Source organism: Haliotis asinina, chromosome 14 (genome assembly GCF_037392515.1).
Source record: "Haliotis asinina isolate JCU_RB_2024 chromosome 14, JCU_Hal_asi_v2, whole genome shotgun sequence".
Classification (NCBI taxonomy): Eukaryota; Metazoa; Mollusca; class Gastropoda; order Lepetellida; family Haliotidae; genus Haliotis; species Haliotis asinina.
Genome location: NC_090293.1, coordinates 19337527 through 19354314, shown reverse-complemented (window position 1 = coordinate 19354314; position 16788 = coordinate 19337527). Strand labels below are relative to the sequence as shown.

Here is a 16788-nt window from a genome sequence, read left to right as displayed (position 1 = left end):
ACAGTTAAATAATATATGACTAAGCTTTGCCTAGCCTTTTTCTGGAATTCACAGAGCAAGTGAGGTTTCAAAAGCCTCTTAAATGGCATGTGATGCATAAATGGCAAGTAATGCATACCTGTAAATGGCAAGTAATGCATAAATGCCCAACTAACCTGTGTGAGACCATGCGTCCAATTATCAGATACCAGACCTGTGTTCCCTTGCCTCATAAAACTGATTTTATGTTTGAGGGTGTCACCTATGTTATATATATTTCTAGAGCAATTAGATGCCCACTAACACTACCATTGACATCCAAGGTTGGGGATATTTATGTGATTCTTAATATGATGATAATGCCATCATTTTTGACTACTGCTGACATGGTTAAACCACTGCAGAGCACAGTAATCACAACACTTCACAACCTTGTGTGTTTCTGAAAAAGAATAATGTAGACACACTGCTAACTGAATTTTTCATCGACTTTAATCGGCTTTCCCACTGCAATTTGTCTCAAGTACTATGGAGTGAGTGAGTGAGTGAGTGAGTTTAGTTTTACGCCACACTTAGCAATATTCCAGCTATATGGCGGCGGTCTGTAAATAATCGAGTCTGGACCAGACAATCCAGTGATCAACAACATGAGCATTGATCTGCGCAATTGGGAACCGATGACATGTGTCAACCAAGTCAGCGAGCCTGACCACCCGATCCCGTTGGTTGCCTCTTACGACAAGCATAGTCTTTTATGGCAAGCATGGGTTGCTGAAGGCCTATTCTACCCCGGGACCTTCACGGGTTCAAGTACTATGGGATCAGTGGGGTAGCATAGTGGTTAAAGCGATCGCTCATCGTGCCAAAGACCTGGGTTCAATTCTCCACATGGGTAAAACGTGTGATGCCTATTTCTGGTGTCTCCAACCATGACATTGCTGGAAGTGGCGTAAATCCAAACTGAGTCACTCACGTTCTCAAGCACAATATAACTGGGTTTCATTTCTGCTTCTGTCACTGTGTTTAAGTACTTGACAGTTTAAATACAACACCTGAGTGCAAGTGAGCAAGGTCATGCTATGGTTAAGACAGCAGCAAACAGCGCCACCTATAAGTATAAATGGAGTTAAGTACTACAGTACAATAACAAGTATCAAAAAGGTAAAGCTACTCTTGTCGTTGATCAAATATGCAGGATTATATATATACACGTATAATAATAAAATAAGAATATATAATGAAATAATGTAATAAAATCATTTCCTAAAGACCAGACCTGTTGTGTAGTGTGTGTCATTTTGTGGTATTTGAATAAAACCACACAACCTCATAGCCTTTGTCAACTGTCAACAGCTGATGTCACAATTAACTTTCAGTCCATTATAATAAACAAATTTTTAAAAATACCCTGGAACCATGCAGCATAATAGTTTTTCTCTGAGACCAGTTAGCACAACAGAAAAAGAAACTAACCATCAAATCAAATAACATAACACTCTTTCTTTTCTAAACATGCATTCCACTCCTGTATTTGCTCACGTTAATTTGTTTGATAAAAATATTATCTTGTGCAATAAGACCTATATTTGCTAGGATGGTTTTTTATGGTGCTTCCTCCATGCTTTTTGTATAACTTCTGCTGCCTGTCTGGCTTTCCTGATTTTGGCAATACGGTGCCTCTCTGTCTCTGCCTTGCTCATGTACGCAGACTCTCTTTCTGTATCCGGCAGAGCCTTGATCTTTTGGCGACTACTGGTAACATTCTGTACAGGAGAAGACTGGAACTGCTCCAGACGATTTGTAAAGCGATCGCTGGAGTTCTTCTTGGAAGACGACTTTCCTGTATGGAGGAACATCATAAAGTTTTTTGACACTAATAAACCTGGTACATAGTTAACATGTTGCCACCTCAAGCATACCCATCATATCAATTCTGGTTGAATTTGTCACTACAAGTTATCTCATAGTTATGTCAGCAGTATTTGAAAACATGTTTCACATGTTGGCGAGCAGGCACAGAAAGCAATTGTTTCCTGGCGGTAACAAAGAACACCAGGAGCTGTATGTTTCTTGTGCCTATTTTGTCGGCATGTGAAACTTGCAACTCGCAGTGGCTAATTTGACCAGAATTGATACTATGAGTATACTTGTGACAGGCAGTCAACATGTTAAGCAATAATAACTCACTAAGTAGGAAATATGTCTTACGTATTTATCCTCCCTTGAGCAAATGGAATTACAGTGTAAGCTGTCAAAACTGGCATCTGTTCAATCCAGCAAGTTGTCATCACTGGCACATAATCTCAGTCTCATCCATGACTTGTAGATTTATCCTCATCTCTACAATCCAGCATGTTGTCTAAGCCGCATTATTTCCTCAGTCTTAATGAGTGCAGTTTAGAGTGAGTGAGTGAGTTTAGTTTTACGCTGCACTCAGCAATATTCCAGCTATATGGCGGCGGTCTGTAAATAATCGAGTCTGGACCAGACAATCCAGTAATCAACAACATGAGCATCGATCTGCGCAACTGGGAACCAATGACGTGTCAACCAAGTCAGTGAGCCTGACCACTCGATCCCGTTAGTCGCCTCTTATGACAAGCACAGTCACCTTTCGTGGCAAGCATGGGTTGCTGAAGACCTTCATGGGTCACCGGTTTAGACACTGTAAGTGATCGCTTTACAGTTTCCACTATAACTGTTATATTAATATATATATATTTTTGTCACTTATTATCTCACATTTTAGAACAAGTAACCAATGAAGTTGTCATAAAAAATATGACATTCTTATCAAACCATTTTTATTCATTTATTATGGTCACATATCAATCTATATGCACCAACAAATATAGATTCCATTGCAGTATGAAAGATAGAGCTACCATGGTTACCTCTATGTTTTCTTGCATCTGGGGTGCTGCAAATGTCCTCCAGGAACATGGCAAGTTTGGCTCCAACAGACGATTCCTGGAGCAACAAACAGGTGTGACTCAACAGATAATGGAACATCCTCAATCAGTCAGCATCTTGTGTCTGCTTACTAATTTGACTGATCCTTCTCCCATCACTTAATTTCAGGCGTGACTTCTTCATCGATGTCACTCATGTAACTATCCTAACTATACACTGACAATCTTGTGTCCATGAAAAAAACTGGATGGCAAGTTAATCTGTTCGTGAAAAGCCAATCTTTTTGTTGGTTTAGAGACTGGTTGACAAAAACAGCTGGAGGCTAGAAACAATAGTTACTTTTAACATTAGTATCTCTGGTTCGGTTGAACGCTGTTTTATAATTAGGTGAAAAGATTTTATCAGCACTGCTCACTAGAAATGATGAATAATGTGGACATGTGTACAAAAATGATGATCGTGCCCATCTTCCCAGAACAAAATGTTGATAACAACACCCCATCCATCTCCACCCCATGCCATGCCACCACCCCTAGCCAAAAATTATTAACAGTCTCTAAGTTAAAAAAATATCAAGCACAAAATTGGAAGTCAAACAAAATTCACAGGCATACTGGTACACGAAACAGAAAAATAGTTCTGAAATTCTTCATCACCTACCTTAGCCTCAGGACCCCATGCCATGAGCATCTTTGTTGCATCATCAGTGTTGCTTGTGTCAACATCTCTATGTTTACTGTGTGTCTGCTTACGAGTTGGGCTGCCATGCTTTCGTTTTCCTGACCGAGCAAACTGGTTGTAATACTCCTCTGAGTAGTTAACTGTCTCTTCCTTATCTAACATGGAAGATAATGCAGTCTCAAAGGTCTTGGATGACAACTCCATTCTCCTGGCATCAAACTTATCCCCATTAGCCATACCATACACATATTCACTAGGCATGTATGTCACAAAGGGTTGGTCTGCCTTCTGGCTAGACTGTTCATTGGGTATGCTATTCCCTGGAAGATCATTCGACTCAAACACTGGATTTAAGTCTGGGTTACTGGCTTGTGAAAGACTGATTAATGAAAGCCCATCAGGTGGGGATTTTTCCATAGATGTATCAGCAGTAACTGGTCGTGTTTCAGCTGTGGATGGCCGTGTGGAATATGCCGAGTCCCATCGTGAAGCTGCACCTGATGACGGCTTTCTGTGGGCGTAAAAGTTACAATCAGGAAGAGCCATTGATTGTACAGACAGGAAGCTCTTCCCTGAGACTGGTCTTGAGTTTAATTTGGAACCAATCTGATTGTCCTTAACATTATTCTTCTCAGTGTTAGCACCATTGCTTCTCGATCCTTTCTTTTCGAAGTTATTGATTCTTTCACGACCATCCTCAGTTGGACTGTCGACATGAGTTTTGTTTTTATGGAATGTTCTGCTGTTCTGATCCTCATGTTTCAGGTCTGCGCTTGCTTCCTCCTTGTCATGTGACTGGTGGATCATCTGTTTCAGTTCCCGGAGTTTCTGTCTGGTGGCAGCTTCACGTACCTCAAGCTGGCGACTCACTGTCAGAATTTTCTCTCGTTCAATTTCTGTTTGAGCCTGTCAGTTAAAATCAACATGGTCAAATCAAAGTCATTCATGGAAGTGACCTAGTGAAGGAATTGTGTCTTATGCCACAGTCATTAATATCTAGCCCTATCACAGTTTGTTACTTAATGCTACACTCAGCAATATTTCAGCTATATGATGATAGTCAGGGAGAACATGCAAACTGGTGATTAATATTGTAAAGAAAAAAGATGAACATTGTTTGGGTATGGCAACATACCATCAAGCCATGGAGTTGGGCCACCTGATCCAATATATCCAGCATGGATCACTATGGACCTTTTCTACAGTCCATTTAAGTCAAAATCTCCCCAATGAATTAACTCAAAAACAAATTATCGGAAATGACTCAAACTAACATGAAAGTAAATAGGAAAAGCACACAAACTCTGCAGAATTTTATCATAAAGAGTGATATTCTATCTATATGGCAGTGGTCTGCAAATAATTAAGTCTGGACCAGACAATCCAGTGATCAACAGCATGAACATCGCTCTGTGCAATTGGGAATCAATGACATGTGTCAACCAAGTCAGCGAGCATGACCACCTGATCCCCTCTAACAACTAGCATAGTCGCCTTCTGTGGCAAGCTTGGGTTGCTGAAACCCTGGACCTTCATGGGTCAGAATTTTATCATAATTTTTGTCAACAAAATATAAAGTTGTTTCACAAACCATCATTATTTTCTTTAGATACTGCAGGATTTGTGACAGGGGTGTAGCAACAGCTCAGCTAACAGCCAGGTAAGCGAGAGGCATGGGCAAGTTTCTTGGTGTGTTTTTCCTATTTACTTTGGTCTTAGTTTGAGTCATTTACGATTATTTGTTTCTGAGTTAGAGTGCAATTCATTGGGGAGATTTTGACTCAAATGGACTGTAACTTGACACTGCCTCATGGATCTATCACACCAACCTTTGTACCATATATTACCCTGTATAAGTCGATTTTTTAGGACAAAAAAGAGCAGTTGGTAGAAGCGGGTAGGCTTATTACACAACTTCGGGAAAGTTTTTTTCAGGTCGTCAGTGCTCTGTCAGGACGATCATACAGATTAACGGTACACCTGTCTGGTACAATCCAATCAGGACCTGGCAAGCCTTTGGTCGAAACTATGAGCAATGATCATGCAGTTGAGGAGCCTCAAGTGTGATACAAAAGACAAGAGTGACATCATACAAAGAAACAAATACAGTGTTCTGATTTCAGTATTTGTAATTAACCCTATAGCCTGTATTGCTGTGATATCAAATCACTGACAAACTTGAGGAAGAGTATTGGCCTCTGGGTAAATCTAAATCCCTGCCAGTAGTATTTTTGGTTGAAAATGATCAACCCTTAGTCTGTTTGCACTGAAAACGTACTGATGAATTTCACTTTAAACCAAAAAGTAAACCAAATAAAGAGAAATTTTGACTGCGATTCCTCATAATTTTACCTCGCCAAATGAAAATTCAAAATTTCAAATCGCTTTGTTTATTTGTATCACAAGGGGGTTTTGCTCATTTACTGAACACCAAAAACAATTGAAAGTGGTTAACGGTCATCGCTCGTGCATTTGTTTCACTGTTCCAACTACTGCGATTACCCCCTTGGAATACAAACCAATAATAACAATTTGAAACCTTTGAAACCTTTTCGAGTTCACTTAGACTGAACTTTTGACAGTTATATATTTTGTTCTTCTCCCTCTAAGAGTATACAAGAGTTTACAAACTGGTAACAAATTACAGTCAGGCCGCGCTAGTCCGGACCCCGATAATCCAATTCCCGCGATATCCAAACAATAGCTTGCTGTAACCAATTTTGTTTACTATGTAAACTCATTACCTGTTGATTCAGTAATCCGGTGCTTCACTCTCTGTATCCGAACATTAATCAGAGTTAAACAGATTGGTTAATTACACATAGTTTTGCTTCATTAATCCGGCGGTACATCAAAAAGGTTTGGATAATCCCTTCACACCATGAGCCCCATTCAGTAGTAATTGTTAAATGACACTTGCGAGTTGAAGATGTCGTTAGTTTGTGATTTTGATCAATTAGTAGGTCTCACTTTTGGTTAGTTGGAGTAATACCTGTCATGCTTACTTCCTGTATAAAACAGTGATCGTGTCAAAATGAGATAACCTGACGCTTGTCAGTCATAATGGCAAGTCCTGCCCCTAGGTGTAAAAGATGTGAAATTACTGCCGAACGCAAAAAAAAAGAAAACCCTAAAGCCAATTTTGATCTTATGTGTAATCATTTTGGTCAAGAATTCGGACATTCTATCAACAAGAGCACAATTTCGGATATCGGATATGTTTTGTGATTGGCTATGATCATTTGACAGACAGATGCAATCACGTGGTTAACACATGATCTTACTTCGTGACAATGCTGCCAGTCACAAGTGTGCCAGTTTTGTTACGTGTATGTATAATCTATCCAGACATGATTGTATGCTTTGATTGGTTATTATATGAATATTCAAGTTATTATGTCTACAAACTGTAATAAAGTCTTTTGAAACTTGTATATGTTCATATGTTTTTGGTATTGCCATGTCAAAGGGAAGTAACCCTACTGTAGTTGTGTTCATAAAAGTTCGTTTCAGTAGTCCGTACGTTTCACTATCCGAACGTTTTTGATGAAAAACTGAAGTGTCCAGATTAACACGGCTTGACTGTACACATCAATACCTTCGCTATGAAAAGATGTGTCTTCAAAAATTGTATTTGTAACACTGGTCTCGTGTATGGAAAGGGAAAACATGTTGCAAATTTCAAGATATTAAGCATCAAAAGTGGTCAACTTTCACTTGTGCTTTCTGAAGCTGGAGAGAAATAGTAACAATTGTTTGTTACCTTCTCTCTCTTCTTTTCCTCTTGTTTCAGCATGTCGAACACTTGGCGTGTGTTTAGGGAGCCATCACGCTTCTTGTACTGGCCGAATTTTTCCTCAATGCACACTTTAGTAGGAGTTTTGGGCAATTCTGGGGATTCCCCATCTTTTCTTAGAATGTTGATCCTCCTCTGCCGTATAGCTTCAATCTTCTTCTCAAATTTTGCCTGAAAAATATTGAGAATTTTAAGAGAAAAAGTAAAGCTTTTACTTTTAGTCAAGAGGAGAACGTATACCTGAATTCTGAAAGTGTAGGTTGTGAGTCCTGGTATTATGCAGTTTACACTGAAATTATACTTAGTCACACTTCATGTTCATGTTGTGAAGCTCTCAAAACTGGCTGAGTGGACTCCAGTTCAATAATGTACTGTTTGAAACCACTTGACTATTGTATTGCACCCCACGTGTCTCTCCAGTTATACCACCTTTGTTACTATGTACACCAAGCCTGCTTCACCCTACCCTCCCACCTGTAACTCCCCTACAACCTTTCTCTCTCACTTTTTCTCACCTGTCTCTTCCTGAGCTGTCTCTCGACAAGCTTTTCCTGCTCCAGAAGTCCTGGGTCGGCTTCAGTGTCCCGCAGTTGACTGACATAAGCCTGCTGGTGGCTGACCTGGTCCTTGGTGACCTCAACCTTGGCCCTGAAAAATAACACTCAGGATAAGTAAGGACACCTCACAATACACCAGGAAAAGTACGGAACCCGCATAGCACAAGAGGATAAATACAGACAACTCATAATTCTCTAGGATAACTACAGACATGTCACAACACTTCAGACCCTCCAGGATAAGTACACAGGAAAAGTACAGACACCTCACAACACTTCAGACCCTCTAGGATAACTACAGACACATCACAACGCTTCAAACCCTCCAGGATAACTACAGACACATCACAACACTTCAAACCCTCCAGGATAAGTACACAGGATAAGTACAGACACCTCACAACACTTCAGACCCTCTAGGATAACTACAGACACATCACAACGCTTCAAACCCTCCAGGATAACTACAGACACATCACAACGCTTCAAACCCTCCAGGATAAGTACACAGGATAAGTACAGACACCTCACAACACTTCAGACACCCCAGGATAAGTACAGACACCTCACAACACATCAGACCCTCTAGGGTAAGTACAGACACATCACAACAGTTCAGGCCCTCCAGGATAATTATGGACATCTCACAACACTTCAGGCCCTCAAGGATACGTACTGACATGTCACAACACTTCAGGCCCTCAAGGATACGTACTGACATCTCACAACACTTCAGGCCCTCAAGGATACATACTGACATCTCACAACACTTCAGGCCCTCAAGGATACGTACTGACATCTCACAACACTTCAGGCCCTCAAGGATACGTACTGACATCTCACTACACTTCAGGCCCTCAAGGATACGTACTGACATGTCACAACACTTCAGGCCCTCAAGGATACGTACTGACATGTCACAACACTTCAGGCCCTCAAGGATACGTACTGACATGTCACAACACTTCAGGATAAGTGCATACACCTTACAACAATCCAGGATGAGTACAGATACCTACCAACCTACTGGAAGACCATTAAAATGCCTATCTGTAATGGACTGAAGTTGTTACCAAGTCTGTCAGTGTTGAGCAAAAGAAGGGAGGTAATAAATCTATGTCTCACTTGAGCAAGACTCCGAGACAGAACTATGAAAAAGCCTAGTGTTTGACAGGTTAAACAGATCAGTTACGGTCTTAATATCTGTATATCACTAGAGTCCAGGTCCTAGATTTTTTAATCTCTCTAGCACTAAGGTAGTTGTAAATTAATGTTAATGCATGGCACTTACAACTATCTTAGCGCTAAGAGATCTTTGACAGTCTAGGCCCAGGACTAATTACCACAACCTTTAAACGTGTGACACATAAAACAGATCAACTGAAATCTCAGATTGTGCAACCACAAATGAAATGTTGGACAGGATAAATATATCAACTGAGATCATAAAGCTAACTCACTGAAGCCCCGACTCCATGACGTCTAGCTCCTGCAACTCCACATTTTGCTGGAGGTCCATCAGCTCATTCTCCTTGCTCTCGTAGCTCGACTGCAACTTGTTGATTTTGCGACTTAGACGCTGGATCTCACGCTCACGCTTCCGCTCATATGGTGATGTATACTTGGCACAGTTGCTGGTTGTGGAGTCTGCTGTGATTGGCCGGTGAGGGGAGGTCCAGTCTGTACCTTTCTTCCCTGAAAGTCAGGTGCATAAGGTGACATTCTATAGCTATAGTTCCATAGTTGCAGCATTTAAGACGTTACCGATACCAAAAATGTGAGCTTGCTGACCACTGATAAAAACAAAAGGCATTGCACTACAGGGATTGGGATAGAGAACTTTGACACTGGGCAATTTTCAGGACTATTAGCCATTTTCTGAATTAAGAAAGGGCCTCTACCCTTTGTATTAATAGTAAAATTCAAAATCTGAACGGGCCATTTTTCTTTCTGCTGTGCAAATGGCCCATGGTCCCTGCCTTTCCTAATCCCTGGTACTGGTTCACTGAAATACTGATGGAGTCTTGCTATTGTTGTGCATGTGAGAGTTGGGTTCTCGCTATTCTAAAAAAGATTTCATATATACATGTACATCGCATGTCATCTTGATAAACAGACAAGTGCAGGTGTAGTGTTTCTGTACCTACTAAGAGGGAATGTGATAACTGGACCACTACTCAGCAAATAGGGAATCTTCATCGTCAGTACCACCAACGCCCAGTGATAATAGATTGGGCAAGACCTGTGGTTGTCTGATTTTGATAGTTGGTGGTTGAAAATCTTAGTGTAAATACACAGATTTTACTGGATTTGTTTTAAATTCTGGATTGATAATTTCCATAAAAATATGAATGATAAATTACTGCTTGAAAATATTCTGCCCTAAAATATCCCCGGGAATATTAATATTGTTAAGTGGTCTTTACACTGGACTGCATAGAAAACATTATCTTTCTGATGCATTGTCTGAAACTTCAACCCTGTTTACAATTTGTAAGAGAGGATGTGTTCAAGCTAGGTGAGGTTTTTTGGAGCTGGGAACAGGTGACAGTGTTGTCACTTTGGATGGAAAAAATTGCACAGTTTGAGATAGGATAAAATTCATTGTGAGAGAGATCTTTACCAATGGCTGAATAAAAATAACTGTCAACATCATTATATATTTTTCTCTGAATTTTCACTTTATGTTTTATAATTCTAGTTTTATGAGTGTAGCGTGTGAGTGAACTTAGCTTTAAGTCTTTCTTACCAATATTCCGGGCAATATCATGGTAGGGAACACAAGAAATAGGCTTCATACGATGTGCCCACATCTTAAGCATGACAGGCGAATGTTTTAACCATTAAGCTCCTCATCAGTTTCATAATCATATAAGAACATGTAAGACCTAAGTAACACATTGCTGTGTAATGGACATACCTCTATCATTAACATCTGGAGTACTTGGCAGTGGACTCTCACCCCAAGCCTGGCCTGGCTTCATTGGAGGACTGAAGAGAAGAGAATAACAGAATGTGCAACATCACAGGGGCTCTATAGTTCACCCTTCAGCTGAAGTCTTAACAGATATTTGTCCTTAGATCTGTTAAGCACATACAACTCTAAAAAATGATTACTGACTAATCTATCATGACTGGTTAATTTCCGCAACACACAGACTTTCTATTGTGGGTGTTCTGAGCTTGTTCTGGTTATCATAAAAATGGAAAGTAACACAATATTTGAAAACTATAACTAATGAGTTTGATAAGGTCATTCATAAAATACAATGTAACATAATATTTAATATTGTATACTATTAACATTCTCATACAAAAGTTCATCCCTAGACTGAAACAAAGGATAGTTATTGGTACCTGGTAATATCTGCATTGTTGTTACCATCATCCATATTGTCACATGTGATGTTGCCAATGTCGGTGTTGTCGTGATCAATGCGTAGAATCTGGACGGAGTTATCATCTGCCCTCCTGTTGTAGTTTCTCTGACCCTTCCCTGGACTGTTTTTTGATCCAGGACCAGAACCAGACCCGGACCCGGACCCGGACTTGAAGTAGCCACTGAGAACCATCTTTTTTAGCAGCCGAAGACATTCCCGGAACTTGTAAGGATCGGTAATGCCTGGAATTAAAATGATTCTGATGACATCTGATGAAACAAATCTAACTGTGACCATAACTTATTAACAATATGGACCCCTGAAGGTCCAGGGTGGAACAAGCCCTCAGCAACCCATGCTTGCCATAAAAGGTTTGTCATAAGAGGCGAGTAACAGGATCGGCTGACTTGGTTGTCACATGTCAGCTGGTTACCAATTGTGCAGATCAATGCTCATGCTGTTGACCACAGGATTGTCTGGTCCAGACTCGATTATTTACAGACCGCTGCCATATAGCTGGAATATTGCAGAGTGTGGAGTAAAACTAAACTCACTCACTCATTCACTATTAACAATATGGAAAGTGTTAAACTCCTATTTCAGTGTGGAGTAGCAATTACAACACTGTTCAGTAACAATTGATCATTTCATCAATGCATTGCTGAGTGTTACCACATACTTTAAACAACCCGAAATATAAAAGTGAAAGCACAAACCTAGAAATGGCAGATAATTTCCACTTTACAAAAGTCTGCAGTTTTGGATAAAACATCTTCTCTGAATTCTATCACAATGCTCCTGCATTACCCATCACCTGGCTGCTACAACTGAAGTTATTCATGTACTACACTGGAACATGACCTACCTTCTGGGACTGCATGGTCAGTGAGATGGTTCCAAGTTATTCATGTACTACACTGGAATATGACCTACCTTCTGGGACTGCATGGTCAGTGAGATGGTTCCAAGTTATTCATGTACTACACTGGAACATGACCTACCTTCTGGGACTGCATGGTCAGTGAGAATGCTCCAAGTTACTCATGTACTACACTGGAATATGACCTACCTTCTGGGACTGCATGGTCAGTGAGATGGCTCCAAGTTATTCATGTACTACACTGGAATATGACCTACCTTCTGGGACTGCATGGTCAGTGAGATGGTTCCAAGTTACTCATGTACTACACTGAAACATGACCTACCTTCTGGGACTGCATGGTCAGTGAGATGGCTCCAAGTTATTCATGTACTACACTGGAACATGACCTACCTTCTGGGACTGCATGGTCAGTGAGATGGCTCCAAGTTATTCATGTACTACACTGGAACATGACCTACCTTCTGGGACTGCATGGTCAGTGAGATGGCTCCAAGTTATTCATGTACTACACTGGAACATGACCTACCTTCTGGGACTGCATGGTCAGTGAGATGGCTCCAAGTTATTCATGTACTACACTGGAACATGACCTACCTTCTGGGACTGCATGGTCAGTGAGATGGCTCCAAGTTATTCATGTACTACACTGGAACATGACCTACCTTCTGGGACTGCATGGTCAGTGAGATGCCTCCAAGTTATTCATGTACTACACTGGAACATGACCTACCTTCTGGGACTGCATGGTCAGTGAGATGGCTCCAAGTTATTCATGTACTACACTGGAACATGACCTACCTTCTGGGACTGCATGGTCAGTGAGATGGCTCCAAGTTATTCATGTACTACACTGGAATATGACCTACCTTCTGGGACTGCATGGTCAGTGAGATGCCTCCAAGTTATTCATGTACTACACTGGAACATGACCTACCTTCTGGGACTGCATGGTCAGTGAGATGGCTCCAAGTTATTCATGTACTACACTGGAATATGACCTACCTTCTGGGACTGCATGGTCAGTGAGATGGCTCCAAGTTATTCATGTACTACACTGGAACATGACCTACCTTCTGGGACTGCATGGTCAGTGAGATGGCTCCAAGTTATTCATGTACTACACTGGAATATGACCTACCTTCTGGGACTGCATGGTCAGTGAGATGGCTCCAAGTTATTCATGTACTACACTGGAACATGACCTACCTTCTGGGACTGCATGGTCAGTGAGATGGCTCCAAGTTATTCATGTACTACACTGGAATATGACCTACCTTCTGGGACTGCATGGTCAGTGAGATGCCTCCAAGTTATTCATGTACTACACTGGAACATGACCTACCTTCTGGGACTGCATGGTCAGTGAGATGGCTCCAAGTTATTCATGTACTACACTGGAATATGACCTACCTTCTGGGACTGCATGGTCAGTGAGATGGCTCCAAGTTATTCATGTACTACACTGGAACATGACCTACCTTCTGGGACTGCATGGTCAGTGAGATGGCTCCAAGTTATTCATGTACTACACTGGAACATGACCTACCTTCTGGGACTGCATGGTCAGTGAGATGGCTCCAAGTTATTCATGTACTACACTGGAATATGACCTACCTTCTGGGACTGCATGGTCAGTGAGATGGCTCCAAGTTATTCATGTACTACACTGGAACATGACCTACCTTCTGGGACTGCATGGTCAGTGAGATGCCTCCAAGTTACTCATGTACTACACTGGAACATGACCTACCTTCTGGGACTGCATGGTCAGTGAGATGGCTCAAAGTTATTCATGTACTACACTGGAACATGACCTACCTTCTGGGACTGCATGGTCAGTGAGATGGCTCCAAGTTATTCATGTACTACACTGGAATATGACCTACCTTCTGGGACTGCATGGTCAGTGAGATGCCTCCAAGTTATTCATGTACTACACTGGAACATGACCTACCTTCTGGGACTGCATGGTCAGTGAGATGGCTCCAAGTTATTCATGTACTACACTGGAACATGACCTACCTTCTGGGACTGCATGGTCAGTGAGATGGCTCCAAGTTATTCATGTACTACATGTAACATGGCCTCTCTTATGTGACTAGGTCAGGGAGACACCCTCTGAGATATTCATGCACTGTATTATGTGTGATCTACCTGCTGTAACTGGGTTGTTAAGACAACCCTTGAGATATTCATGCACTATATTATGTGTGATCTACCTGCTGTAACTGAGTCACTGAGATGACCCCTGAGATATTCATGCACTATATTATGTGTGATCTACCTGATGTAACTGGCTCACTAAGACGATCCCCGAGATATTCCTGAACTATATTATGTGTGATCTACCTGCTGTAACTGGCTCACTAAGACGATCCCCGAGATATTCATGCACTATATTATGTACGATCTACCTGATGTAACTGGCTCACTAAGACGATCCCCGAGATATTCCTGAACTATATTATGTGTGATCTACCTGCTGTAACTGGGTCGCTGAGACGACCCCCAAGATATTCATGAACAACCCGTGCACAGTGTAGTTTGTCCTCATCAGTTAACTTGCTGCTCATCATTTCGTCTGTACACTCAGTATCCTGGAATAAAATTCAAAATAACAGTAACCAATAAGTTTCTAATTAATAAGATACTGACCACAATACTCCAACAATGAAAAAAACATCTAAACACCGAAAAGCATTATGCAAACTAAGACTATTTACATTTTTAAATGAGGCCTATGTCCTGGTGACAAAATTCTATCCCAGAATCCCTTACACGGAACTAGGTACATTCAGAACTGTTGATGGTGCTGTGTTGCATTTTCTAACCTTGTTCAGTTTCATGAAGGCAATCTCTGCCTCTAGTTCAGCAACTCTTTTCTTCAGTCTTTTGATCAGAGTGCGATCATCAATTTCCTCATTTCGCCTGTAAGCAAAATGTAAATATTCAATACAACATTAACATACAGTACCACGTGAGAAGAAAAGGTAAGAGCAGCATCCCCAAGGAATCACTTGACATTTTCATTGAAATCTATGACCTAATTTTATCACTTGTTTGAAAGTACAATTTTCTTAAATAACACACTAGTATTTTATTGAGAATATTACATATTAAAGATATTTATTTCTGATAAACTCAGCAAAATTCCAGAAATATTACATCAGTATGCCAGTAACTGAATCTGTCTAAGAAAATGACTGACACCTGAGGACTATTCATGATGATTCACTTGCATGTTCAGTATCCCTCCATGAATGCAATTATTCATACTGATTGAAACTGAATATGAAAAAAATTGTTAAAGTATTTACCTGTGTTAAGATTATTTATCAGTATGAGATGTGCAGAGCAGAGTGTACCCAAGCTGGGTAGAATAATAACATGTGTTTCTTGTGTTTCACAGCTGATAAGAACTGCTTACTTTATGTGTGTCTACTCACGTGGCATGATTGGCAATGCAGGCCACCCTCTGGGCAAAGCGGCAGGTTGATAAAGATTCTCCGAGATTCTGTACTTCCAGGGAGATGGTGGCAATCATGGCAGTCTGACAGTTACCTCCTGAGAGACATGAAACACAGTGTCAAAATATGAAACACCTTGTAGCAGAAATAATGAGTGAGTGACTCAGTTTAGTTTTACGCCACTGTGGCAGTCTGTAAAAAATCAAGTCTGGACCAGATAATCCAGTGATCAACAGCATGAGCATTGATCTGCGCAATTGGTAACCAATGACGTGTCAACCAAGTCAGCGAGTCTGACCACCCAATCCATTAGTCGGATCTTACGACAAGCATAGTTACCTTTTATGGCAAGCATGGTTGCTGAAGGCCTGTTCTACCCCGGGACCTTCATGGGTCTGTATTAGAAACAGTGAAAACTAATGACCTTTCTGTTAAATCATTAACCTCCGGAAATAGTTAAAATATTCTGTGTAGTCTGTTTTCAGATACGAAGCCAATCCATTGTATCTAGGCTGCCATTGAGGAACAGGAAAAATGTTTAAGAAGAAACAGGTTCAGTGTCTGAACCTTGTTTCAAGGGGTTGGACACCAGTTGTTACCTTTTGTAAAACGTGTGTAGTATATGCAAAATGCAAGCAACCTACCCAGGGTGTCCTTGAGCATAACCTTAGGCAGAGGGAAAAATTCACCTACACAGATTGTGACATGTGACCATGGATAACAGACTACCAAGAGGACCACAGTCAGCAGACCTCCCCACTAATGATGGTACTGACATACAACCTGGGATATGATACATCATGAGTTTAGTTGCGATGATATATCTCAAAAGTATTGTGCACTTACTCTGCGATATATGTTATGAATCCCGATACATATGACAATGCTAAACCTTTCATTTTAACACCAACTGTAAAACACTTTAAGATCAAAACAAAAACAATGTTTAAATGAAAGAAACTTTCATTTGCAAAAAGGCACATTAGACACTTTTTCAAAAACAAGTAAAAAAAAAAATACAATATAATACTGTTATAAACAGAAAAAAGATAAAAAATATCTTTCATATCTGCATGTTGCTGAATGCTCTCAATACAGTAACAATGGAATGAAGCTTGTTCTTTAAAAACAG

At 40.6% G+C, this 16788-nt stretch overlaps 1 protein-coding gene across 1 annotated transcript in view; it reads right to left on the bottom strand.

Moving 5' to 3' along the window:
- Positions 1-449: 449 nt before the first annotated feature.
- Positions 450-16788, bottom strand: part of LOC137261909 (kinesin heavy chain-like) — a 39101-nt gene continuing 22762 nt past the window's right edge. The window contains exons 8-18 of the mRNA XM_067799727.1: positions 15636-15753; positions 15021-15117; positions 14669-14786; positions 11284-11548; positions 10847-10917; positions 9387-9621; positions 7885-8017; positions 7337-7540; positions 3553-4479; positions 2874-2949; positions 450-1819 (exon numbers count right to left, since the gene is read on the bottom strand). Coding sequence (XP_067655828.1) covers positions 1569-1819; positions 2874-2949; positions 3553-4479; positions 7337-7540; positions 7885-8017; positions 9387-9621; positions 10847-10917; positions 11284-11548; positions 14669-14786; positions 15021-15117; positions 15636-15753 — 2495 coding nt within the window. The 3' untranslated portion in view covers positions 450-1568. The remainder of the gene's footprint in view (positions 1820-2873; positions 2950-3552; positions 4480-7336; positions 7541-7884; positions 8018-9386; positions 9622-10846; positions 10918-11283; positions 11549-14668; positions 14787-15020; positions 15118-15635; positions 15754-16788) is intronic.